This window comes from Eumetopias jubatus, unplaced genomic scaffold, assembly GCF_037043125.1.
Source record: "Eumetopias jubatus isolate StellerSeaLion01/CBP00866 unplaced genomic scaffold, mEumJub1_p1.0 scaffold_4, whole genome shotgun sequence".
Taxonomy (NCBI): domain Eukaryota; kingdom Metazoa; phylum Chordata; class Mammalia; order Carnivora; family Otariidae; genus Eumetopias; species Eumetopias jubatus.
In genome coordinates, this window is record NW_028274810.1 from 78,807,280 (window position 1) to 78,834,489 (window position 27,210).

Below are 27,210 nucleotides of genomic sequence, written 5' to 3' on the forward strand. Positions count from 1 at the left end.
GGCATGGACTCCAGCCAGAGGCCCCAGTGTTTGTTCTACCCAATAAGACCGAGAGGTGATTTCTCAGAATCCCTGGAGAGGGAGGAACCCCTTGGGGGTTCACACACGCCCCTGTCCTTGCTCTGAAGCATCCCAAAGGATTGTTGAAAATCTAGAATAAATGAGTTCTGGGGTGGGGTGGGATTTTGAAAGGTGGCAGTACTGGGGGATCAGGGCCAGAGAATTGAGCCCACCTGCCACAGTGGGAGCCCAGCAAGAGGCTGCTGGCGACCTGTCCTGCAGGCCTATGAGGCCTGAATCAAGCAGCCTGTGAGAGAGCCTGAATCGGTGTCCGGTGCGTAGTAGGAGCTCAGGAAACACTGAGTTGGCTCAGGGGTGGCTCGTCCACCACAGCCCGGGGACAGGGACTTGTCAGTGAGGCTGGGTGGGTGGACCCCGGGGAAACATGGACTTGTGCATCGACCTGCACTTTGGGCCCCTGCTGTGGGCCTGGGTTTTACCACAGCAGAGCCCACAGTTCTCACCCCATAGACCTCAGACTGGACCACTGTCTGTCCTGCCTCTGCCCCCGGTTCTCCGCAGGGCGGCGAGGGGCTTGTTTCTAAATGAGAAATCAGGCCGAGGTGTGCCCTCTTCCCAGCCACTCGCTGGGTCCCCATTGCCTGTAAGGGAGGGAGCCTGAGGTGGGACAGAGGGACCTGTGCTCTGGCTACCGAGAGCTACCTGCTGAGGACCCCCTGTCCACCAGGGAGAGGCACTCTGGAGCTCGGGGCCTCTGGCACTGTGAGGGGGTTAAGAACTTGCACTCTGGGGCTACACCCGCCTGAGTTCAGGGGCTCTCCTTGCCAGCAGGGTGAGCTCACACCAACCAGTCACGCGTCCTTGTGCGTTCACTGTCTGCATCTGTAAAGCGGGACTATTGGTCCCTCCCCCCCCCCCCCCCCCCCGCCGCAGGGTGACATCCGGGTCTGTCGAGCACGCCCTTGCTGGGCTGCATGCTAGGCCCTCCACAGGCACTTGGCAATTGCTGACTTCCTAGTGCCTCCTGGGTCCACATACGAGTGCAGGCTCTCAAATCAGCCCTCACTCACCTAGCATATCCTCGTGCTGGGGACTGAGATCTTCGGAAGGAGAGAAGGGTATCGGGGAGAAGTCAGGGAGGATGCTGGATGGAGGGTCTTGTGCAGCGGGGTGCTCACACATGAGCAGACATCAGAATCCCCTGGAGGGCTTCTTTTTTTTTTTTAAGATTTATATATTAATTTGGAGAGAGTGAGTGTGATTGTGAGTGAGGGGAGGGGCAGAAGGAGAGGGAGAATCCCAAGCAGACTTCCCATTGAGTGTGGAGCCCAACGGGGGCCCGATCCCATGACCCTGAGATCATGACCTGAGCCAAAATCAAGAGTCGGATGCTCAACCGACTGAGCCACCGGGGCACCCCTCCCTTGGAGGGCTTCTTAAAACAGATTGCTGGGCTCCACCCCGGAGTTACTGGCCCAGTGGTCTGGGTGGGGCCGGAGAGCGTACATTTCTCACAAGTTCCTGGGTGGTGCTGGGGCTGCTGGTCGGGGACCACACTTTGAGAACTGCTTACACTGATGGTGCAGCAGAGGGCTTGGGATTCAAATCCGATCGTTTTGAGTCCAGATGCCTGTTCCACCCCTTCCTAGCTCTGTGACCATCGGACAGTTCATTAGTAAATACCTACCAAGCCCCCGCCTCGGGCCACTAGAAGTTGCAGACGAGCAGAGGTTCCAGCCCAAGCTCTCGCCCGACCCATGCCGCCTTTGTCAGCTCCTCTCCCATCTCTCCCTGCAGGAAGAGCCCTTTGTCATGTTCCGGAAGTCCGACAGGACCCTGTTTGGGAATGACCGCTTTGAAGGCTACTGCATCGATCTGCTCAAGGAGCTGGCCCACATCCTAGGCTTCTCCTACGAGATCCGGCTGGTGGAGGACGGCAAGTACGGGGCGCAGGACGACAAGGGCCAGTGGAACGGCATGATCAAGGAGCTCATCGACCATGTAAGTGGGAAGGGAGCCCCAGGGGCTGGGGAACCCCTGGGAGGTTTGGCCAAGTCCAGTGCACGTTAGGGTGGGGCATCCCAGCAGGTGGGGACCCTGGGGGCAGGGGAGATGGAGACAAAGGTTGTGACCTTGGGGGGAAGGACCCAGCTCCCTGGGTCCTGCCTTGCTCATGCTCCCCAGCTCCCAGACACTGCCCTCCACACAAGCACACATGAACTCCCCCCGCCCCCACCCCGTCTGACTGAGCCTTTCCCACTGGTGTCTTTGGCGAGCTCACTCTGGAGGACTCCCTCAGCTCCTCACTGCTTCTTGCTCCTTTAGGAGCAACCAAAGGATGCCCCAGCCACGTGGGCAAGGTGCCAGCACCAGACTCTAGGGCATAGAGTTAGATCTGTCCCTGCCTTGAGTGACTTTGGGCCCAGTGGGGAGACCGGTGGTGCAGGGAGCTGAGGGCTTGGTGAGGGGACAAGCAAGGGTCAGCTGGGACGTACTGTGCCTGAGTGGGGAGAGGACAAGGGAGGCAGACAGGTGGGGCTTTAGGAAGAAGGGGCAGCTGGTGGGAGGGGCCTGGGGTTTGTGGGACCCTGGGGGGAAGACAAGCCACGGTGTGGGGTCACCACAGCAGGGGGCAGGCAGGGGCCCTGGGTTTGAGTGCCGGTACCCTGCTCACCATCTGTGTGACAGGGGCCTTTCAGGGGAACCCCTCTAAGCGATTTCCTCATCTGTGGGATGGGTATCATTCCTTCCTTCCTCAGAGGATTACTGTGACCCGGGATGGAAGTACTAGGTGTGGGGCGCAGCCCATGGCGAGGCCCTCAGTAAGATGAAGGCTTGTCAGATGCCCAGATGCAGTCCGCCGGAGCTGAGGCTCAGGCCCCACGTTAGCACCTAGTAGGTGTGCGACCGGGTATGTTCATCAACCTGCCTGAGTCTCAGTTTCTTCACTTCTAAAATAGGAGTAAGTGACAACCACCAGAGCTCCTGCAGTTGTTGCAGGAGTGAAAGGAGGAGCCATTTGTGGGGGCTCAGGTGGCACGTAGCAAACGTTTCCTGCCTTCCAGCCCAGAGCCCTCAGCTTTCCAGAGGCATCTGTTAGCAAAGACCTGCTAACGAATACGAGGACCTGATCTGTGCTAGACCCCTTATGTTCCCCTCCTGTCAGTTATCCTCACAACGACCCCGTGAGGTAGGGCCTGTTCCTACCACCCATTTTACAGATGAGGAAACTGAGGCAGAGAGAGGTGAGGACCCACGGCTCGTAAGTGCTGGAGCTGGGGTTCAAAGCGGCGGAGTCTTTGGAGGCTCTCTGCTTTCAGAAGCCCCGTGCTCCAACCCCTGCAAAGAGCCCTCTTGACCCCAGGAGGCAGGGCAGAGGTAGGGCCCCGCTCTGTAGATCTTGGCATGGAAAGTACCAGCCATGGGATTGTCACCGAGGCGGGGAGCTGCCCTTCAGGGACCCTGGAGCCTTGGAGGGGAGGGAGCGGTGGGAAGGCTCAAGCAGAGCCTTTATTTCCTAGGCCCCCTGGAACTCAGGCTCCCATGGAGGGCTGGTGGGAGAGGCTCGTGGTCACCAGCACGAACTTGGGCTGGGCTTCATTCCCACTCCACCATTACCTAGCTGTGCAGGCCTGGACAAATCTCTAGGCCTCTCTATGTCTGTGTTTCCCTATCTGTAAAATGGGAATGGCAGTAACTGAGCCAGCCCCATAGGCTGTGAGCACTAAGTTCACAACCGTGCATTAGGCCATCTGCACCAGGTCAGTGCTTGATCTTCTTATTTTTATTTGTATCGTACGGTTACTCCTTCAAGGCCAAGGAGGGGGCTTCAGGAAGTCCCCTGAAGTCCCTGAGCTCCTAGTTTCTAACCCAACATCGAGAATACGAATACGGAATACCTGCCCTGTGTTCTTCCCAGCATGTTGAGCGGCTGGGAGGAGACAGCTGGTGGGGAAGCACTCCTAGATTGTGGAATCCAGTGTAAAGGGAAGGGAGTGGTGTTGTCACCATTATTAGTAATAACTATAATTATTATGGAAATTAGTCAGCAGGCCCCAGAGGCCTCTCCATTTCTCAGCTCCCCCACTGCAGCTTGGTGTGGGGGCTCTGGAATGCGGGGCCCCAGTGGGTGTCAGTGCCTGTCCTTTGCAGAGGCAGGCTGGGCTGGGGAGGGGGTGGGGGTCCCACGGAGCACTGGGGCCACCTGTGGAAATGAGCAGGGCTGGTGCCAGTTCTGGCAGCCACAGCACCTCCAGCGTCCAGAGCTTTGAAGAGCATTCACAAGGGGGCAGATCAGAAAAACCCAGCCCTTCTAAGGCCTCTCCAAGCTGACCCTCCACTGGGGAAAAGAGGGGAGGCAGCCTCATCTGCGGCCTCCATGCGGCGCCGTATCCATCAAGTCACGGGCCCTGACGGGACATGCCAGGACCTTGTTAAACCCGATTCCCTACAATTGATGAGCCTATTAATCCTAGCTTGGTGCCATTTTTAATAACATCATAACCATTTATTAGTGTCGTCGGATAATTAGTCTTCTCGCTAGCTCATAGGTAGCGTGGTAAAGGCTTGGCAATATTATTACTTCCTTATTAGGGATCTGAACGCAGACGTAAAAGTGATGAATGCCTGCCTTTGCAAGAATCTGCCCCCTGAGGCCCATTTGGCGGCTCTGGGTGGAGCCTCTGACCAGCAGGACTTAAGAAGTCCTTCTCGGACACTCTGCTCACCTCTGTCCCATGCCACATGGCCTTCCAGGGAGCCAGGCTTATGGAGGAAGATGGGGCAGGCTCAGGGTGCGACCCCCTCCTGCGGACACACTTCTCTTGCCCCCCTCACCCCACTGCCTCTTCCAATGGCGCTAGCAACAGACGGATCGGACAGAGCAGTGATTTCTCCATCCGTCAGCCTGGCTCTCCCAGACTGTCGCTCTCTCCAGCCTTACTGTCTGCTCTCTCTCATTTCCCCTCTCCCGAAGTTCTTCTGCCCACGTCCATGCCTTAAATTACTCCCAGGTGTTTTAATGACTCTGGAATCCAATAGAGACGACTTCACATTCCAGGTCTAGCACATACTCAATCTCTCTGGCCTCTCTTTTCACATCTATGAGATGGGAGTAATAAAAAAAAAAAAAAAAAAGCCTTCTTCACAGGGTTTGTAGGATGATTTAATGAGATACGGCCCGGAGAGCTTAGCAGAGTGCCTGGCTCTCCGTAAATGGGCAGCACCTGGGAGCTGCCCCTTAGCCTTCCCTCCAGGGACAGCCCTGCTGTCTAAAGTACACATGTGGATGAACGCGGTGGCAGGAGCAGAGCTGGTCCCTCAGCCACGGTCATCCTGGTGGGCCACAGCGACCCGGGATCTCAACCTTGCGCCTCTGAATCCAAATAGGAGCGTCAGGAAACTGACTCACACTGATCAGACTCACAGGGAACGGAGACACGTTGCAAGGCCCTTAACTTCACTTGGGGGCATTGACCTTTCCTGACACCTGCCATCCAGAGCTTCTGTCCTGGCACCTGGTGCCCAGGACCGTGCTGGGGGGTGGGGGGCGGGTGGCGGCTGAGCTTTCAGAGTGTGGAGAGTCTGAATCCAAGAAGAGAGGCTGCTGCTGGAGAAGGGGGCAAGAGACGTTCTTGAAGAGCCTTGGGTGCTAAACGGAGGTATTTGGTTTTCATCCTGAGAGCTGCGGGGGGACCACAGCGGGAAGGGAGGGACATGAGAATCATGTGGAGGAAAATCACTGTGCCTCTGGGCTAAACGGGAGCCGGTCTGGAGGCCATCGCTGGGGCCTGGGTGAAGGAGAGCATAGTGGAGAGAAAGAAGGGAGTGCTGCGGTGGGGAAGGAGGGAGGCAGATGGCTCAGGATGGAGACGAGAAGGTAGAATTGAAAAGATCAGTGGTGGGTTGGATGAAGGAGGTGGGGCAAAGGGAGGATTTTTGCACCAGGACAGGTATGAAATTCCAGCTGGACAGATGACCGTGTCATCCCCAAATAAAAAGCCTCGTGGTCCAATCGGGGAAGTGGGGGAGGTACGGAGTTCACGCTGGGACTGAGGGGCCAGGAGGTGGCTGAATCTATGGCTGGGCAGTCAGAGGAGAGAGCAGGGCAGGAGGTGGGGATTGGAGAGGCATCCGGCCAGCCTCGTGGGGGAACCTCGGGAGGCAGTCAGAGGCCGGACTGCTGGGCAGAGGGGAGATGGGAACCTGGGGAGGTCCCGAACGACGAGGAAACATAGGGAGAGAGGAAAGGGAGGGCTCCACAAGACACCAGAGCTGCCGAGGCCAGAGTGGAAGGAGGAGAACCAGGAGAGCATGAGTGACAGATGCCGAAGGAGGAGAGGCTCCTGGAGAGGCACGGGCACAGGGTCACTCGTCACAGACAGGGAGGTCAAAGGAGAGGCGTGAACAGCGTCCACGTGTTGGCGCGAGCAGCAGGGTCAGCCCCGGCTTGGGTTTCCTGAGTGCTCCTGGCCTGGCTCCCTGCAAATTTTATTCTCTGTGACCCAGGAATCCGGTCCTGGCTGCCTCTCCTAAGCCCTGGAATCAGGGGGAGTGGGTTGGGCAGAGACGAAGCAGGAGCCTGGCCTCAAGCGAATGCATAAATGCCCCCCAGGTCACAGGCAGCCGTTAGTTCTCCTTTCTCTCAGTTTTCATACCTCACTTAGAGCAGGTGAGGAGGATTTGCTAGCGCGTGGATGGGCCCGGACCAAAATGGGGGATAGAACAGGATGGAGACGAGGAGCGGTCACGGGTAGCCGCGGTATGTCATCCTTTCCCTCGTGAGAGACTTGGCACGGCCCGGACATCCCCTCTGCCTCCTCGTCGTGTTGAGTGCCGAGCAGAGAGAATGGCACGGCTCCAGGTGCCCATTCCCCCCGCCCAACCCTTCTTCCAGATAGTGAGCGCCTGAGGAACCGCTCTGGGCGTGGGCTGGGCACAGGGAGCAGGCGTTGGTGAATGAGGGTGTGTGAGTGAACACACGGACTCACACACCTTCCCCAGAGGCACGGCTGTGAGCTCCTAAACATTGAGCTTCCCATCCTGTGCAAGCGGAGGGTCAGGTGTCAAGGCCATCACGCACTATGTCCCCTGTCATTCAACCGGTAAACAGACCTTAGTTCTGGTCTCCATGCATTCGTGGCAGGAAGAACCCCAAGCCCCTGTTTGTGTGGCCACGAAAGGCTCTGGCAAACCACCTCCTTCAGCCTGGCCAGGGCCCTTTGAAGCAAGGCATGCTGGGAGCTCACCTGGGGCAGGTAGAGACCTGAGTGGGACAGGGCAGTTGAGGGCAGGGGATCTCCCGAGGGCACGCAAAGGTGGACTCGTGGTAGGGCAGCCGGGTTGCCAGGGCCATGACCGCGGAGCTCCAGGGAAGCTCAGGAGCTGCCTGAGAAGGAGCAGGGAAGCAGGCCAGGGCTGTGGGAAGGACCCGGGGCCACACTGAGATTCACCAAAGAACTGTTAGCTGCCAGGACCCAGCCAGCAGAGCCCACCCTGGGAAAGACCTGGAAGAAGCCTGGCTGGAGGTCAGGGGTCAGACAGCCAGGGGCCAGAGCGGTCAAGGCACGGGTACAATGGGGCTTCTAGGGCGAAGGGGAATCGGAGGGAGCCAAAGGTCAGAGGGAGTGAGAGGAACACACTGACCCCCGGCTGAGGGTCACCTACTCCATTCGTTCTACAGAACTTTATGGAACAGTCTCAGCCTGGCTCCCGGACAGCAGAGCCTGAGGCAGAGGCTTCGGTGCCACCACCTAGTGTGGGGGTGTGGTGCCAGGGAGCGAGTGAGGGGCAGGGACACGGAGCGGGGCTGCAGAAAGCCAATACGAGGCCTCATTAGTGAGCCCGTCCGCACTGAGTGTGACCAGTCCCTGAGCCGACACCCTAGAAAAAATTTGGAGAGTGTGTCTCGGATGAGGGGAGGAGGGGGGACAGGTTTGTCCATGGGCTCCGGATTTCCATGCATTTCTGGGTTTGGCGCAGCAGGCATGGGAACCAATGGGGACCCTGCCGCAGTGCCCACAGCGGGCCGGGCAGGTAGGAGGTGAGTGTCAGCTTTTGCCTACATGAGGACAGTCAGAGCCAGAGTACCCGACCTGGTACTCGAGGGCAGGGGTCCGAACCAGGCCCCCACGATGTGCCAGACCCGGGGGCAGCGACTAGAGAGATGGGAGCAGCCAAGGTGGCCGTCCGTGGCCCTCGCCCCCGCCCCCACCCATGGGAACAAACTATGAATCAGCCAAGCTAACTTCTATTAAAACTTCAGTCGGCACCCCAGAGGGGTACGAGGGACTTGGGAAGTGTAGGACGAGGAGAAATGATGAGGGCTTCCAGGCCAGAGTGACTCTTGAGCTGAGACTGAAGAATGAGAAAGAGAAACCAAGGAAGAGCTATCCGGGGCACGGCTGGGGTACCTGCCTGTGTGGGGCGCTGAGGATGCCATGTCTTCACCCTCATCAGGAGGCCTGCAGCGCTGGGCCAGGTCCTGGGTGGACCCCTGCCTGGTGGTCACCCAGGGCGTGGGGAAGGGGGCTTCCTTTAGAGGTGGGAATGGCGGTGCGGCGCGTCCCCGATCGTGTGCCACAAAGCAGGGGACGCCCGCCCCGCTGTGCCTTTGCTGGCACTCAGGAATCAGACCCTTGTCGCAAGCTTGGGAAAGGCACAGACTTCATTTCTCACCGTCAGGCGTCCGGCAGCTCGGGGGCCCGTGTGTGAAGCATGGGTACATGATCCCTCAGTCTACACAGGCATTTCCTAGCACCTGGCCTCATCTCTTGAGATATATAGGGGTTTTCCCAGGCTGTTCTTGGCCATGGTGCTGATGAAGTGTGGCAGCTGTCTGGTGGGACATCCGCAGGTACTACCTGTGACTTGGTATACCCTGTGAGAACTGCAGTGTGGCAGGCCTGGGGAGGTGCTTACCGGGTGACCTTTCCTAAACCTCCGAAGGTGGGTCCATCCAGTGTTCCTTTGGTCGAGCTATTCTTTTGTTCATTAAATGTATTAAGGTAAGCCCCATGACAGCACTGAGGATAGGGCAGGGAACAAAACAGGCAGCATCCCTTCCCCGAGCCTGCGGGCCTCACATTCTAGTGGAGGAAGCAGACAGTAGTGCAGGGATGGATGAACCCGTGTGACCCTTCAGCCTGGGTACGTGTCCTGTGAGAGTAGTGTGTCCAGGTAAAGGCTTGCAGACCAGTGCCTGGACTGGAGCCCTTGGCTCAGCAACCAGTGGGGAGTGGCCTCTGGTCCATCCCAGGAAACCCCGGAGGAAGGTGCTAAAGACTTGGGAGAGGTGGGAGTAGCTCCTGAAATGCCTTCCCTGTCCCGTGGCCAGCAGCAGGCAGGGGAACCCAGGGAGGGGGTCTGGGTCATTTCTGGCTCCCTGGTGTGCAGCGGCCCAGCTGGTGCATGTGGGTAAGTGAAGGAGGACACAGACTTGGGAAGATGTCTCCCGACATGGCCAGTGCGCCCATGCACTATGGTCTCCCAGCAGATGTGACAGGAAGATCTGGTCTCAGACATGCCATCACCACCCCACTGTGTCCCATTTTCTCCCAACCAGGGAACAGACCTGGACTCTGGCCTGTATGCATTGGTCCCGACCCCTGTTTCCAAGGCCAGGGAAGGCTCTGCCCCAGCGCCCAACTCCGGCCCCCTCCCCAAGCCTGGGCCAGGGCACTTGCAAGCTAGGCCTGCTGGGAGCTCACCTGGGGTGGGGCAGAGTCCTTGATGGAGCACGACAGGCTGGGGGTGGGGGACAGATGAACCCAAAGGGTGGACCCTCCCCGGGGTGGCCGGGCAGCTCGGGGTGATGACTGGGGAGGTTGTGGAGCTGAAGATGTCACTAGGACCTACCTGAGGAGGGCCATGAGCACAGGCGAGGGCTCCCAGCGAACAGGCCAGAAGTAAGGGGCCCATCAAAGGCCAGGGTACAGGGAGCGGAGACCTAACTCTGGAGGAAGGCTGGTGAGAGGCAGGGGTGGGGCGACAGCACCTGGGCAGACTGGCATGGGTCACGTGACTTCAGGGAGAATGGGGTTGCTGAGCAGGGAAACAGAGGCCAGAGCTCAGCCCCCTTAGGCTGTGGTAAGGGCTGGTCAGGACCCTTGGGGGGTACTTTGTTGCTCAATCTTGCAAAAGAACTTTACTGAGCCCCTTCTTTGGGCCAGGCTTTGTGCTCACCCGTGGGACACATCAGTGTGCGATCCAGTTCAGTCCCTGCCCTCCTGGAGCTTATACACCAGCAGAGGAGCGAGGTATTAAGCAGTGACTTATAAATAAGAATTTAGTTGTGATAAGGACACTGAGGAGCAGTGCGGCGGGGGTTGGGGGGGCGCTATGGGAGCAGATCACTAGGACCTCCCAGCATGTGGAGGGAGAGGGGGCTCACTGCCCCCAGCAACTTGCTGGGCTGATGCCACCTTCGGAGCCCCGAGAGGTAAGGAAAGGAACAAGTGAACAAGTGATCGGAGATGGAGCTGTGGTGTGTCCATCCTGGGGCCCCTGGGGCCCTGAAGCGGGGAAGACCCGCGCTTCCTTCCTGAAGGAGAGAGGCTCAGCGGCTCTCCCAGGCCAGGGAGGGGCGTGGGCATCCTTCCTCACTGGCAGGCAGTGGTAGCCACCGGTCAGGAAACCAGCATGTGAATCACAGGTGTTAAGAGGTGACCCATCCGCTGATACTCAGGAGTCCTTTCTGTTCTCATGTGTGGGTTGTTGAGGCTGTTGGGTGTCAAGTTAATGTCCATGGGCTTCAGGGAGCACCATGTTTTCTTAAGGGTGGAGTCTGGGAGTCATCAGCAGACACCTTGCATGACTTGCTTTGCCCCCTTGTAAACTGCCACGGGCTCAGCCAGCTGGCTCTGTGGACATGCTTGCTGAGTGTCTCTCCTACACAGCCCCATTCATCCAGTCCCAGAGTCTACTGACGGCGGACTGTGAGCCAGGCACTGTGCCAGGCCTGGGGCCCACCATGGTGGAAAGACACAGGCTCAGACCCTGCTCCCATGAACTTACGGCCCAGTGGGGGAGAAATCACGAAGCCTCTCTGGTCAGTGCTAAGAGCAAAAATACTTGTGCTGTGAGAGGAATCACCAGGGAGACCTGACAGCACCTGAGGATTTTGTGGACGTAATTGAGCTGAGATCTGAAAGAGAAGTAGGCATTAGCTACACAAAGCATTTGTGGAGGAAGAAGTCCCAGGTAGAGGAACTCACATGTGCAAAGGTCCTGAGGTGAGAGAGAGCCAGGGTTGGGGGGTCTGAAAGAAGCTAGTAGACAGCAAACAAGGGGACATGAGGTAAGGAAAGGCTGGAGAGGCGGGCAGGGCTGGGTCTGCACTTTCCAGCTCGGTAGCCACCAGGCCTGTGGGGTTATTTAAATTTAAACTTAAATAAAAATGATTTTTAAAATTCTTTCATGCGAAATTTAAAGTATGAACTCAGTTCCTCAGTTACATAAGCCACATTTTAAGCTCTTGGCCACATGTGGCTAGCGGTTACCATATAGGACAATGCCAATAGAGAACATTCCTGTCATTGTAGAAAGTTCTCTTGGACAAAAAGTTCTCTTAGATCATGAAAGGCTTAAGGAAGCCCTAATAAGAATGTTTTATCCTAAGGGCAGAGGGAAGTCTTGCTGTAAATGAAGCAGGATTGGGAGTGGGGGAATTCTAGCTGGAGCAACACCACTTTGAGAAAAGACTGGAAGGTGAATTCCAGGGATACCACATACGTGGGCAGAGAGCCAGCAGACAGAGCCCTGTGGAGAAGTCCTGCATGGGTGGCAGGAGTGAGACTGGTTTTCTTGGTGGACTGTGGAAGCAGAAGCAGAAGGATCTGGAGGGAAATGGGAATGAATTTGCATGTTCCACAGCCGTAGGGCTAAGAAGCGCAGCCAGGCAATGCAAAGTGTATGCTGAGGAGACGCTGTGGCAGCCATGGTCGGCAGCCGGAGTCAGGTTCATGTCCCTGGGAATGCAGCCCAGCTTCAGGGTGGGCCCAGGCCTGCTCATCTGAATGGGGCGGGAGAAGGAGCATCCTGCCCAGGCCCTAAGCAGCAGATGTAGGAGTGACCCAGGGCTGTCACAGCAAATGACCACAAGCTAGGTGGCTTAAAACAATAGAAATGTCTCCTCTCTCAGTTCGGGAGGCCAGAAATCAGATGTCAAGGTGTTGGCAGAGTTGGTCCCTTTTGAGGGAGACTGTGTCCCATGCCTCTCTCCTGGCTTCCAGTGTGGCCAGCATCCTTGGTGTTCCTTGGCTTGACCCTGCATCACTCTGGTCTCTGTCTCTAGTGCCACAGGCCTTCTGTGTGTGTCCCTGTATGTCCTCTTCTCTGCTTATAAGGACCCCAGGCCTAGGATGTAGGGTTCAGCCTAATCTAGTATGGCTTCCATCTTAACTTGATTACTTCCGCAAAGACCCTGTTTGCGGAGCTTCCAGGTCGGTGAACCCGTGGAGATGCGAGGAGAATGGAGTGCCCCGAGAGAGAGAGGACATGGGAGTTTCGTGTCCCTTCCCACATACCTTGCCTGATAAATCGCTTCCATGCAGCCGCTCCTGAGTTCTAGTCTTTTCTAATAACTGGCGACCTGAGTGGCTGCACCATTTTACACTCCTGCCCACAGCCTAAGAGAGATGCGTTGCTCTGCATCCTCATCAGCACCGGGTATTATCAGTATCTTTTTTTTATTTTGGCTGTTCGGATAGGTATGCAGTGGTAATATGGGAATTTGAAACCACTTGGGGAGTGTTGCTGGACATGTGAGGGAGAACTGTCACTCGGAGACCAGATGAACACAGGCTCCCACCGAGAGCCATTGCACCATTAAAACCCATGGTGCTGCGAGCCCAAGAGTGACTGTGAGCACACTGATGAATTTGGGGGCACTCAGCAGGAGCCAGAGAAACCCGATCTTTGGGGAGGTGAACACACCCACTGAAGATAAGAGTGTGTCCTCCCTTTGCACAGCCCAAGATACTCTCCTGGCAATCTATCTGACGCTGTTTAATCTCAGTGGCAAGAATAAAAGACTGTTTTAGTGGGGGGAGAAAAAGAGCCTATTTCCAAGTAAGGTCACATTCACAGGTACTAGGGATTAGGATTTAAACATATTTGGAGGGGGTGCACAATTCAACACACTACATGCAGCTTGTATGGGGGTTTGAGTTCACGGTGAAGTGGGTCCAAGTATTGGCTCAGCCATTTACCCGCCATTCACCAGCTGTACTCACTACTATGCCACCAACACTTGTCACCCAAACCAGTAGAGCTTGAACAAGCTTCCTAGCCTGATGGACCCATGGGACCCTCATCTAGAATGTGGTGGTAACATTTCCTGCCACGTGGGGCTGCTGGGAGGATCCTATACGGTGGTATACGTAACACACTTAACCGTGCTTGGCATATGGGACTCATCCAGGAATGATTGTGGTTCTTGCTATTTTAACTGTAGCAGGTCCCAGTCTGAGCAACAGGACACCCCAGGGAATCCGAACCAAGAGGCAGAGCACAGAGATGGGGAATCTGGTGGAGACCATACCTAGAATGCAAGTATGCAGGGGCCTACAGGGACACCAGACACAGGTATCAAGCTGGGGTTCAGGGGGCAGGTCTTAAGAGGAGACTGATCAGTGGGAAGTGGCCCAAAGTGGGACCATGGTCACAAGTCTGTTCTTAGAATCTGGGAGGAGGTTTTCCTGGTTTTGCTTTCTGGGACAAGGCTAGTATCCAGCCAGCAGCCAAGGTGGCTGGATCTCTGAGCCAAAATATAGAGCTGCAGCTGTTTAAGTCATTCTTGCCTTCATTCTGGTTGCTGGAGACGTGGTAGAGCAAATGGAGCCAAGTGGCCCCATGCAAGTATGGAGTAGAGTAGGAGAGGCTGGTACCAGGTGGGTCCTGACAGATTCTTGGGAAGTGGAAAGCTGCTTATGGGGATGAAGTAAGATCCTGGAAGGGTTGTCCTGCCCAGTTTAAAGGTTTAGAAAAAGTATGGAAAGGTCCTCAGGCAGATGGGACCAACAAATCACCCATAAGACTCACGAATGTGTTGGACAAGTCAGAGGTTTGGTTTGTTCAAGGACATGATTACTTTGAATATGAGAGCAAAGGCCTTGGATAAGCTCTGAGCCTCAGTTTCCCTCCATAAGAAATAGAGGGTTGGAAGAGATGTTCCTAAAGGTCTCCCTCCCATCCAGCTCTGACAGCCTATGATTTTATGAATTGTCCTCAAAGAAAACTTGCACAAGTGGGAAGAGCCTGCCAAGGTTGGGCCTTTCATTCTGAGTAATGAACTGACACAGTAGAGACTTGACATCTGTTCCATGCTTTCAAGGAAAGCTGGACAAAATAATGTCTTTTTTTAGAGAAATCATAACCAATGGTGAAATGTAGTGTTTCCTGCCTAAACCAAAATCAAAGTGGAGAACGCCAGCCTTCCTAAAGCCCAAGGGAGAATACTCCTCAAAGCTCCCCCTGAAGAAGGGCAGGTTGACCAGCTGACTCGCTGCGGTAGACACAGAAGGCCACAGACGCCCGCCTTCTGACCTGTGAGACCTGGAGAGCAGGAAGCTGTTGGGAAGATTCTGAAGGCTCCAGGATGGTGCTGGGGAAGAAGGGCCCCCAGCCCTTCCTCATCAGTCCTGGACTGCTTCTCATGAAACAAGCATGGCTGCAGACACCCCTACCCTCCCATCACTAGTCCTTTCATCCAACTTGCCATCAAAGCCAGAGGAAGATTGACACCATTGAATTGACTTTGAGGTTCTCCCAGAGCAATGTGCTTTGAAGGGACAGGGCCAGGGGAGACCAAGTTCTAGAATCAAAAGCCCACTACACCCCTCTTATGCCAACATTCTAGAGGATCCTAGAACTCAGGAATCAAAGGAAACTTCCAGGATGTCCCACCCTAGTCCCCACCCCGCTGAGTCCTATCGACATCTCCCAGCAGGGGCTCACTTCACGAAGCTCCATAAAAACAGGAGCTGGGTCTCCTGCTCAGCCCTGTGTCCCAGACTGGAGCATAGTAGGTACTGAGCAGAGACACATTACTCACTCTGTACCTTCCCTGATCGTTCTCTCCTCTTGTTGCATTCATTTGTACACACCCTGAGGGCTCCAGGGGGCCAGGGTGGCAGCAGCTGGGCATTTCTTCTTTCTCTGCCTTCAAAGCTAGGCAAGTTCCAATGCACACATTCAGAAATTTACAAAAGGAAGGTGCCAGTATGATGCGTCCTTTGTAATAGGCTCTTCCTCCCTCTTCTGTCCCAGGTCCTAAGGTTCCCTGAACCCTTGGGCTTTGAATGTCAATAATCGGCTGTGGGGCCTGCCATTAAAAGGAAAAACACTGGGGTTGTAAGATCAGGGTCGTGTGTTTGCCAGCACCCCCCGCCCCCAGCCTGGGACACCTGCCGTCTACCCAGATCAGGCTTCCCTTCCTTAAAGTCTGACTTCAGTTTGGCTGCTGGTTCCTATTCTAGGATTGGTGAAGTCAGAGATGGTGTTAACAGCTACCATTCAGTAAACAGTTTGATTAATGTCCGTCTCCCCAAATAGATTGTAAGCCCTGGGGCAGAAACCATTTCTGCTTGGCTCAGCTCTGTATCGTTAGTGTGCTTAGCAGAGCTCATAAAATGAATGAAGGAAGGAAGGAAGGAAGGAAGGAAGGAAGGAAACTGGACCAAGCCATTGGGTGGCTGCCTAGAGACTTTTGCCTTGGAAGGGTCTCAGAAGCAGCCATCCCACTTTTGCAAAAGGGTCTTTACTGCTAGTCTTTAGTACCTGATATCTCTTTCGGTCCTGCCCATCCCCGAGACAGGGAAGCGATAACTTGGTTCACATTCTGATACGTAAATACCCACAGGAGCCCTCCCAGAGGGAAACACTATTAACAAACAAATATTAACAGAGGCTGAGATGGGGTTTGGGAATGTACAAAGCAGTGTATCAGCTACAGCCTGACCGCACTTAGGAAGTCACAGGTAAATAGGCAGATAAGACAAAAAGTCACATGGTCACACATCCTGCATTCACACTGAGTGGGTTAGGACCTTACCATGGGGCAGAGCAAGCTTCATGGGGGTTTAGCATTGGAGGTTATCAGGGAGGGCTTCTTGGAGGTGGTAGCATGTGCAAAGAAATACAGAAGCTAGTAAGAGCCAACAGAGAGAGGGCATTCTCAATAGGGCAAGGTGTGCAAAGCACGAGGTGAAAAAGGGAATGTGGGAAACAGGAAGCAGTTAAATGGGGCCTCATGGAACAGGAGAGCAGTAGGGACGAGGCTGGGAAAATGGGAATGAGGGCTTACAGACTGTTAATCAAGAAAAGCTCAGACCAAGGAGATAATAGAAATAATAGACCTTTAATTATGACCCTCATTAAGATCGTGATGAGCTAAAATTGACCAGCATAGGAATGTTCCTAGCCTTCCCCACCCCCTTCCTTTCTTCCTCTTCTTTGCCCTCCCCCCTCCCCTCACCTATTGAAGAGGGCTCTGGACTCGCCTCTGCCTCCAAAGAGGGCATTATTTTTGCCCAATTGGATTTTGAGGCCTTTAGGATGTACAGAATATCCAGAACAGGAAAAGCAGTCAAGAAGTGGTTAGGAGAGGAAAGCAGATTCAAATAAGGTTTGTTCTGGATTCTGTGTCCTCTTCATGATGTTTGAAAGTCACCAATAAAGAACATGAGTTATTTTTAAATGTTTGTAGATTGCTGAACTGTATCTATTTGACAGAGCACCATTTTGGGAATGAACCGCATGGGTATAACTTTCATAGGATTCCACTCTCTGGATGTTGATACCACTGTCCTCTTCTGAAAGCCATGAGCTCTTGGAGAACAGGGCTTCCGTCTAATTCATCGCTGTCTCCGCAGCATTCTGGGCATGGCCTGGCACAGGGGAAGGATTTGTAAACATTGTGGTCGAGTGACCTCAAGGCTCTGGAAACGGACGCCACTCCCTTCCCTCCCTTCCTCCAAGAAGAGGTGCTTTCCCCCTACTAGTCTGAGGCTTTACTCATGTCTGTCTGTGTGTATCTCTCTCATTGCAGAAGGCAGATCTGGCCGTGGCCCCCCTGACCATCACCCATGTCCGCGAGAAGGCCATCGACTTCTCCAAGCCCTTCATGACACTCGGTGTGAGCATCCTGTATCGAAAGCCCAATGGCACCAACCCCAGTGTCTTCTCCTTCCTCAACCCCCTGTCCCCAGACATCTGGATGTACGTACTCCTCGCTTACCTGGGGGTCAGCTGTGTCCTCTTTGTCATTGCCAGGTAAGAGCCATGCCTTGGCCAGAGCTCTGGCCCATGGTTGGGGTTTCCGGGAGCCAGACTGGTCCCCACCTCATCAGTCCTTAGCCATGCCAAGGTTCAGGCCACTGCTGTGCCTGCTCCTCTCTCCCTCACTGAGGCTCAGATCCCTTTATATCCTTCAAGGAACATTCCATAGCCCCCCACCCTGCGAGCTTGAATCCCCCAGGCCTTCCCCTGGTCTGTGCCCACGACCGGAAGACAGCGGTCGTATCCCAGGCCCTGTGAGCAGGCTTGGAGAGGTTAAGTCATTGCCCAGAGCTGCACCACCTGGGCCAGGCACCCAGGACAACAGACTTAGGTACATTGGATGGTCCAGCGAGTGGACTGAAATTTGGAAAACAGACTTCGTCTGCCTGGTCCACACAGCAGGAGGAATTGTACCACGTGAACACACACGTGTGCATGTGTGAAAACTTGGCACGTACACTAAACGCACACGTGCGCACGTGTGAAAACTTGGCACGTACATCCCTGTCCATTACACACGCTGGCAACCCCCTTGTACGTTCGGTCGTTCGCACGAAGGAGACACAGCACATACTCGCTGGTGGATGGTGGGAGGAGCTCACTAAGGCACAGGTTTAGCTCGGTGTTTGCTGAGCACCTGGTGTTTGCCAAGCACTGTGCTCTGTGCTTTACAGGCATTATGTGACTTAATTCTCTCAGCCGCCCACCCGCACGAAGGGGAGACATCTAAGGCTCACCGAGGCCATCCTAGCAACAAGTGACCGGCATTTGAACTCCCATCACCTGGGGTTCTATCTGTAATCCACATCTCTGGCCACCTGGACATTTGTCCTTTGCCCCAGCCCCAAGAGAGTGGCTCCTGGTCCCTAGGCCCTCCGCCCCCTCCTTCTAGGCTCCAGTCCCATCCCCTGCCCTGGTTCTTTTTCTCTAAATCCTAACAAGGTGCAAAGAGAGACTTCTCTGGAGAGGTGATTTGAGATCCAAGGACTTCGTGTTTGGGCTTTTTTTCCTCCTGAGTCTTCTTTGAAAGCCTTCCTCCCACCCTGCTCCTTTTCGCTCCCTCCTCCCGCACAGAGAGAGACCAAAGGGAAGGATGTGAGGGAGGAAATTGTCCTGCCTCGGAAACCCTCGGCTGCCAGCTGGCGGATGCCGCCTGCCCACCCCCACAGCCCCAGCCGGCAGCCCAGCCTGCAGGAGAGGCCTGCATTAAGCCTCTTCTTCTAATGGCCTAACAAGCCTTTGAAAGCAGGAGCCACTCTCCAGAGCTCTTGCCGTAATTTTAGCAGATCCAGCTCGCTCTGGGCTCCCCGCCCCCTGGAAAACAGCTCCAGCTTCTCCAGCATGGCTCCGATGTGTGCCCAGTCCCCCTCCGACCTCTGGCCTTTCAGCCTGCTTTTCGCCTCCTGCCTCCTGGCAGGGAAGGTAGGGGACCCCCTTTGCCAGGTTAGGCTGGGGAGACTTTCTGGAAGAGAGATGGGACTTTTGCAGCTGCTGCAATGACACAGGACACCTGAGGGGACAGGAGAGGGACAAGGGACCTGGCCACAGGGCCATGAGCTGCATCACAGTACAATTACCACATTATGTAACACTCACATAATTCACACGCACCCTGCCTGATCCTTACAAAGGTCCTGTGAGGTGGGGATAACTCTCCCCACTTCGCAGAAGCAGCAGATGAGGCTCAGGGAGGCTCAGCCAGTGCCCAATGTCAGAAAGCGTTCTCTTATGGAGTCGGACTCCTGAGCAAGAGCTGTTCATTTTAATTCAGGGTGGCAAACCCCAGCGCCCGCGGGACCAGACAGGAAGCGTGAGAGAGGGGAGCAGGGAGGGGGAGAGACCGCATGGCTGGATGGAGACTGCACTAGGCAGGAATGCGGGGCCGGCGCTGTTGCGTTCCTGGTGTTAAGAGAGAGACTCGGGTTTTTTATGTGACACCTCGTGGCTTTTATAGGTAGCCACTAACTCGATTTTTTTCCAACACTGTCAGGGTCAAGCAGGGCACATCTCCAGGGTGGCTGTGGCCCTATGTGCCCCTTCCATGCGGCCTGTGTCCTTTGGACCACTCCAGACTGGCGGCTGGAGAGCTGGACACCGCTGCCCAAGAGATGGGGTTGGCGAAGCATGGGCAGGGCCCCAGGCCCCCCTGCGGGGCAGCCGTGGCATGTTACAGGGCTGTCCATCTTGCAAACTGGCCTGGTCTGGCCTGTGTCTGTCTAGCACCAGGAGGCCACGCATTGACCAAGGCCTTTCTCTGCCAGCGGGATAGTCTTGCTTTATGCCTGGAGAGGTACAAGGAGAGCGGAAGGGAGGGTGCGCTCTCACCATGGAGAGCAGGATAGTGGGCACTCGAGGCAAGAAGATAATCCTAAATGCCTGATCCCGGAGGCAGGACTGAGGGTGAGCTGCCAGCCAGTCCAGCTCCTGGGAATCTCCTTCTGGTCACATCTGGTGCCGATGAGCATCCCAGGGAAGAGATGGTCCCGGCCAGCTGGTGCTCCCTCTACACCTCCATCACTGGGGCTGGACCTCAGCTTCTCCCATGAATGGAGACCGAGTATCGCTAGGTCAGCCTCCACTAGCTCCTACCTAAGTGCGAGGCTATGACAGTCCTTTGCAGCTGTGAGCCATTAATCCAAGATCCATCGCTAACTTGGGTGGCACCTTCCTTACTGTTCAGCGTCCAGCCTGCTCCTGTTCTCTCCTGTGGCCTGGGGGTTAGCATCTGGACCCTCCAGCTCCCTGACTGCAGGGGCGCCCTCCCCTGCCTGCTCCAAACCACCTCCCCATCTGTAAAATGGGCCCCCGTTGCACTGTCCACCTCAAGGGGTAGCGAGGAGCCAGGCCCCTTACAGTACTTGATGACCAAGAGGCCCATTCTAGAACCAAGTAGTCCGATCATGAGAAGCAAGTCCACCCCTGGGAGTTTATCCTGTTGAAAGTCACCACTGAGCCCCACTTTACGGTCCCCCCAAATCTAGAAAGCTTCACCTCAGAAGGGAGGGCGGCCCTTCGGCATGGGTGCCCATGGCGGTGTCCCCAGGGCTGTTTCTTCCAGCAGAGTGTGCAACAGTGGGGGACAGGGACAGGCCAAGCACCGGCAACAGAGGAGTGGTTGAAAACACTTCTGAAGTAGTTGCAGAGAGTAAGGCAGATCTGGAAGAACCGACCTGGAAAGAGGCCGGTGGCTTATTAAGGGAAAAGTCCAAGTTCTGGGTAGCACTATGGTACGATATTTTCCTGTGTTTAAAAATGACCACAGGTATCGTGGATGTGTGTAAGCCACGCAGGACTTGTGAGGTCTCATCCAGAATCATCTTTACTGTGTCTCCTCCCTCTTCCAGGTGCTCAGAGCTGAGGCTCTCCTTGCCCCGTGAAGGCTCAGCCAGGGTCTCACTTTTTGGCTCATTTCCAGGTCACAGGAACCGAGGGTGTCTCTCTAGTCACAAACACTGTTTCAGTTCAGAAATGAGAAGGTTGAGTCCAGTAGAGTCCTTGACATTTCTACCTTTGTTGACACATCAGACCACTGGTTGGCCTGCTCCCCGGGTCGGCGTGCTCCCCTGATCAGCACCTGACCCCCCAGCAGCCCCTGCCCCGTGGACTCTCCCCGTCGCAGTCCTGTTGCCCTTCTCAGATAGGACTCAAGGTGGAGTTGGCCTGGATCTCTTTTCTGCTTGGGCCCATCTGGTCCAGGGAAACACTTTTGGCCCAGTGTCCTTATACCTGGCTGTGTCTGGGTGTGCAGGCCAATACCCTGCAGCAGGGACTCCCCCTCCTTCGTGCACCTGGGAGGCATGCATCAGCCTGGCCCCTGCCCTCCAGATCCCCAGGCGGGGCCCACCTCTTTACAGAGCCGCCCGCCAGCTCCCTCAGCAGTTCCGTGGACACCCTTCTCCCAAGACTTCCCAGGAGGCACGCAGGGACCACTGAATGCATCGCTCTCCCGAGGCTTTCTCCAGAAGCTTCCCAGAGCAGTCTCCGCCTCTCCTCCCTTCAGCCTTTATCTCTTCCTTGTGGATTTGTAGAGCCTCTAGCCAGTTCATGGTCATTCCCTTTGAATATCCCCATCTTGGTTTGAAGCCTCACTTTAAAATTTCATATGTGTAGGATCTTCCCACTTTGTGAAAGCAAAATTCTTCTCACACGAGCTTTGGTGATCAATGTATAATTTATTAAAGCTTTTAAAAGGGGGATGGACAAGTCACAACATCATACTTAAAGCATATCATACATTTAAAAAACAGAACAAAATTCCACTGGACATGCCTCTCCTTCTGGGCCTCTCTCATCTCAGCATCCTACCCCACGCCAGCCTCTCAGGGGCTCTTTCCAGGGTCTCCCAATCTCCCCCAGAGCGTGCTAGCTTCCTCCCGCTTACATGGCCTCACCTGGGATTCATGCAGCAAACAAAGATCCCTCCAGTTATCAGGACTTCTCTTCCTTAGAAGGCAGTGGGGGGTTTTAAGTAACAATTTTTCCCTGTCATGCAGGTATTTGTATATTCAGAGAGAAAAATCTAAACAGTTATGTAACACATTGTTCTCTCCGGGGGTGGGATCCTGGAGTACTTTCACTTTTTCATTGTATTCTTTATATTGTTTGAATATTTTATGAAGTGTATGTTTTGCTTTTTTTCCATTTTAAGTATACAAGTAATTGAAAAGCCCATTCTCATTTTCTAAAAATTCATCTAATCCACCTAAAGCAACAGGCTGCCCTGAGATAACTCCCCTCCCCAGAGGTAAATGCTGATATCTTTTAGGTAGGAATCTTTCTAGACTCTTCCAACATGTTTGTATACACACATCCCTAAAGAGGCATAGAGCTGTATCTTTAGGAATCTATTTATATAAATGTGATCATATTGTTCTTATTTTTTATCACTTTTCTTTTTTTTTAAACCAAACAGTATGGGGTGGAAGATCTTTCCCTCTCAGGACATCTAGACGTCTCTCATTCTCTTCTCTGAGCCGTGTGACATTGCGGACCAATAATAATAAATAAACTTCTGACGGAGTTTACTTAATCATTTTTCTGTTGAAGGACATTGAGGCTGTTTCCAGTTTTTCGCTATTACAAACAATGCTTTGATAAACACCCTCACATGCTTCTCTTTATGCTCATGTATGGGCGTTTTTTCTAGGCTGGATAATGAGTCGCAAAATTGCTAGGTTGAAGGGCATGTGCGCTTTTAATTTTAAGAGATACTGCTGAATTACTTTTACAACCAGAAAAGGGCACTAACAATAAAGAACAAGAAGCAAAATGGCCCTGATTTCCCATTCCCGGCCTCCCCAGCAGAACGCTAAGTAAATGGATGCTAAAGTGGCAGCACATCGATGTTTGCTAAGCAGGCAGCTCCCTGAAGCATGGGTGCCCCTTCCCTCCCGGCTCCCCGCAGCTCCGCCCACCGCTCCCCTCTCCCTGCTGCAGGTTCAGCCCTTACGAGTGGTATGACGCTCATCCTTGCAATCCGGGCTCCGAGGTGGTGGAAAACAACTTCACTCTGCTAAACAGCTTCTGGTTCGGGATGGGGTCCTTGATGCAGCAAGGTAGGTGCCCTCTCTCCCCAAGGCTCTCCTCTCAGGGGCGGGGGGGTGGGGCGGTGCCTCCTCTCCTGAGCCTCCAGGGCAGCTTCAGACCTGCAGAGCTGCCAGCAGGTTGGAGACACCTGGAGACTCAGCCACGTACCCTTGTCCCAGGTCCCTGTCCTCCACCAGTCCTGTGACTGGACTGGCTCAGGGTCTGAGGCTAAAGCAGAGAAGTCATCCCACCTATCGCGTGCAGGGCTCATCCCTAACCTCTCCTGCTGCAGCTGCAGTGAACATACGGCCTCCTGCTTGCTGGGGCCAACCCCACTGATGGCCCCCCATCACCTTAGACGCTGGCTGGGTCAAGTTGAGCGGAAGACAGGGGAGACTGGAGGCAGGGAGGCTGGGTGGGAGGCCATTGCAGAAATGAGAGGATGAGACCTGAACTGGGGTCATGGCCATGAGGGTAGAGGACAGAGATGGACTCTGAGAACTTCAGGATGTAGCAGGGACAGGACTTGGTGACCATCTGGCCGTGGGGAGCTTGGGAGTGAGAAGGGTCATGTTCCAGGCGGTGAGTGCATCAGGGAGGGTATGCACAGAAGGACAGCATTTTCTTACATCCTCTAGAGGGAGGGCCGGTATGTTGCACCTGACCCTGGCCTGGTGGCCCACCCTGTGGCCAGATCTGCAGCTGCTCAAATGTCTCAGAAAGCAGAGCACCCTCACTGGCTGCAGAAACACCATGGGCTGAAGGACAGGTGGCGGGAGAGGAGCCCCCCCAAGGAGGACCCCTCTCCCCAGCCTTGCTGGCCAGGAACCACGAGCTCGTTGTTTCTGCCTGTCGAGTCGTATGTCCAGAGCCTCTTAACTCAGGGGATGGGATGGGGGGATGGGGATGGAACCAAAGTCTCTGCCTATGTTAGGATCCACTAAGGGGCAGTGGGTGACAAGGAGGCAAGGAAGGGAAGGAGATCCAGGGGGCAAAGAATTCCCTACCCCTCACTCACCTGTGTGTGTTCTCAAGGCCCAGTCCAAACCGTGGCCCTCAGTAGACATCCGTCAGCAAATGCCAAATGAATGCTATTATCCCAGCGTGTCCTGAGTGACCACTACATGCCAAGCCCTGTGCTGGGTGCTTAAATGAAGGAGAAAGAAGGGAGAGAAATCTGCCCCCAATTCCCCAACTCCAGCAATCTCCCAGCCACGACAGAGGCCAGTGCAGGGGTCTGGGTAGGGATCCAGCAGAGCCTGGCACAGTCCACCAGGAAAACAAGTCATTCTCCCCTTGCAGGGGCAGCTCTTGCCCTAGGTTGGAGCAATCTGGTGGGGTTGGGGGGAGCAGGTATATGAGGTTGCGTGTGGCCAGTTGGGGAGGGGCGCCTGGGGAGCCTCAGTGGTCTCCAGAGCTGGGAAGCCACAGGCAGCTTTCAGCGGAAGTGCCTCTTTCTGTCCCCACTATTAATGAGTGTCCCGAAGCCTCACCTTGCTTCCTTGTCCATTATCCTTTCTCAGTGACAGTTGGGAGAGACCTGGAAGCCCCCCATTGCAATAATCGCTTCTCCTCGCCCTCCGCTGGCTGCTATTCAAAGCCCCGGCCCCTGATGTATTCCCCCACCAAGTTTTGATTAGGAGGGAGAAAAATAGTTATGTATTTGAAAAACTCTCCTTTGAGTGATTTCTTTGAGACAAAAAAAATCATCCGTATCAAAGCAGACACTTTTCAGATTACAGGTCCAAATATTCTGGGAAGTTCAGGAGTCACTTGCTATTTAAATCTCTTGAAAACCGCCTAGTTAATTACTTCAGTTAGAAGGTTTCATCTAAATTGTGCTCCACACCCAAGGTTGGGGAGGAAGAGGGATCTATTTCGGCAACGAGCTTCAAAAAATGTTGATTTTTCTCCTCCAGCAAGGCACCAGCAGGCAATCTTGCGTTTGTATCCCGCTTGTATCTGCAACACACTTTCTCCTGCAATTATATCGCTGCAGCCTCACGGTATTTGTGTGAGGCTGGGACAGAGGAAGGACCAGTCTCCGGGCTTTGCACGGTCCCAGGGAGGGAAAGCGTCTGGCACAATCACACAGAGTTGGGAGCAGGATTCACTGCAGAGGTTGAATCTACTGCTACCCGTTCCGAACCGGGGACGGCAGGGGCTGAGGAGCCTGTGAAACGTGCGAGTGAGGGTCATTCTAGAGCAGTGGTTCTTAAATTTTAGCCTGCATCAGAACTGCCTGGAAGGCTTCCCAAACCCAGATTGCTGGGCCCCACCCCTCAAGTGATGGATTCAGTAGGGCCTGGGAAGGGGCCTGAGAATGTGCATTGCTAACAAGTTCCCAGGGTGTTCTTCTGCTGCTGGTGGTGGTCCGGGGGGCACAGTGAGAACCTCTGCCGAGCTGTTACTAGATAATCAGTGGAATCCGTGACCCAGAGGGGCCTGAGCAGCCCTGGACCGTGTCAGGGACCACCTGCCTTCTCCATTCTCCCAGGGTCTGAACTGATGCCCAAAGCTCTGTCCACACGCATCATCGGGGGTATCTGGTGGTTCTTCACGCTCATCATCATCTCCTCGTACACGGCCAACCTGGCTGCCTTTCTGACCGTGGAGCGCATGGAATCGCCCATCGACTCTGCTGATGACTTGGCCAAGCAAACCAAAATCGAGTACGGGGCTGTCAAGGACGGGGCCACTATGACCTTCTTCAAGGTGAGACCCTCTCCTTCCCTTGCCGCACCACGAACTGACTCTCCCACACCCTTCGCTGTCCATCCCTAACTTCACAGCATCAGTGGGCCAGGAATCCCCAAGGCTCAGGCCATTCCTCCCTGTTTGAGACCAGTTGGCTTTGGGGAGCTTTGATGAGGATGTGGCCACCTGAGTTGGTCCCAGCACAGATCCTACACATCTTCATACCTGGGACAAGCAGGGTAAATGTGCTGTTTTCTTCAATCCTCAGAGGATGGCAGGTGGAAGAATGAGGCTGGAAAAGGGAGAAGGAGAAGCGTGGCCCAGACACACAAACAGTTGTGGGGGCCAGGGGGTTCCCTGCCCTTGGCTTAAGGTCTCTGTGGCATCCATGTCCCAAGAGCCTGGCCTGCCCTTGGCCGTGAGCTCTCCAGTACTGAGAGGGTAGCAAGGAGCACATCCTTCAAGGCAGGGAGGAGGTTAAAACTTGAACAAGCGTTTATGAACATTTCTTTGCACGTTACACTCTTGGACCACTGGTGTCCAGATAAAGCCGTCGTCACCTGCTCAGGTAACTGTTCTGATGGGGATCTGGCCAGGGCTCTCCTGCTCCTCCTGCTTTGTAGGGTGTTGGCTCAGTTTCCCAAGGTTTTCACCTACTAGAGTAGCTAGGGTTTTCCTAACCCACTGACGGACCCTGAGAACTGGTAAATGTCCTTCTGGAAATGAAAATAAAAGTCACAAGAGCTACCGCTGCCAAGAGCTCACAGTGGGCCAGACTAATGGCTTGCCTCCCTGAATCTTCATGACCAATCCTGTGAGGTAGGCACTACGATTATTTCCACTTTACACATGTGGAAACTGAGGCGCTCAGAGTGATGAAGCAGGTTGTCCAAGAACTCACAGCTGAAGGGCCCAGGTCTGCCTTCCTCCAAAAGCCCATGTTCTAGGCCACACTCAGATTTGAGTGTGCATCCCTATCACCTGGGAGGCTTGGGAAAACCCAGATTCCTGGGCCCCACCCTCTGGGTTAGTAGGTCTGGGGCAGGGCCAAGAATGCATGTTTCTAGTGAGTTCCCAGGTGCCGGTGCTGCTGGTCCCGGGGCCACAATGAGAACCTCTGCTCTCATGGTTTCTCCAAAATGGTCAGGATCAGGAACTTGGGGGCCGTAGGTCCATTCATCCATTTATTTATTTATTAGTCACTTGGAAGCCTGGACCCTGGTTCCGCATCCCCCAGCTCTGGTCTCCTTCCAGGCTAAGCCTCGGAGGGATGGACTGAGCTTCCAGCCGGGCCTGAAGGAGGCGAGGGGAGGGCAGCAGAGGATTGGGAGGGAAAGCCTCTCCCTCCTGAGCACCAGAGCCTTACCAGCACTCTCCGCCCCCCTGGCCTCCCTGGAACCCTCCTTGAGGGTGGAAGCAGATGTTTAGCGAGGAGGAGAGAGAGAGGAAAAGATCTCCCCTCCTGTGATACTGCTGTTACCACCAAGAAGTGGCCAATGTGGCCTTCCTGAGAGGTCACTGTCATGCATTTGGGGCAGATAGAAGCATTGTGACAGGCATGGTAGGAGCCCCCTGGGACCCTGGGTATGTGTTCGTGAGTGTGTGTGCAGGGGATGCCTGTGTGTGTGTGTGTGTGTGTGTGTCACAGTTTATAATCCATAGAAACATGCATTTAGGTGTGTATGTGGA

The 27,210-nt window shown here is 54.7% G+C and overlaps 1 protein-coding gene across 1 annotated transcript in view; it reads left to right on the forward strand.

Moving 5' to 3' along the window:
* The window catches only part of GRIK3 (glutamate ionotropic receptor kainate type subunit 3), a 213,568-nt gene that overhangs the window by 174,005 nt on the left and 12,353 nt on the right, over positions 1-27,210 (forward strand). The window contains exons 10-13 of the mRNA XM_028113913.1: positions 1,819-2,022; positions 17,069-17,292; positions 22,735-22,853; positions 25,322-25,539. Coding sequence (XP_027969714.1) covers positions 1,819-2,022; positions 17,069-17,292; positions 22,735-22,853; positions 25,322-25,539 — 765 coding nt within the window. The remainder of the gene's footprint in view (positions 1-1,818; positions 2,023-17,068; positions 17,293-22,734; positions 22,854-25,321; positions 25,540-27,210) is intronic.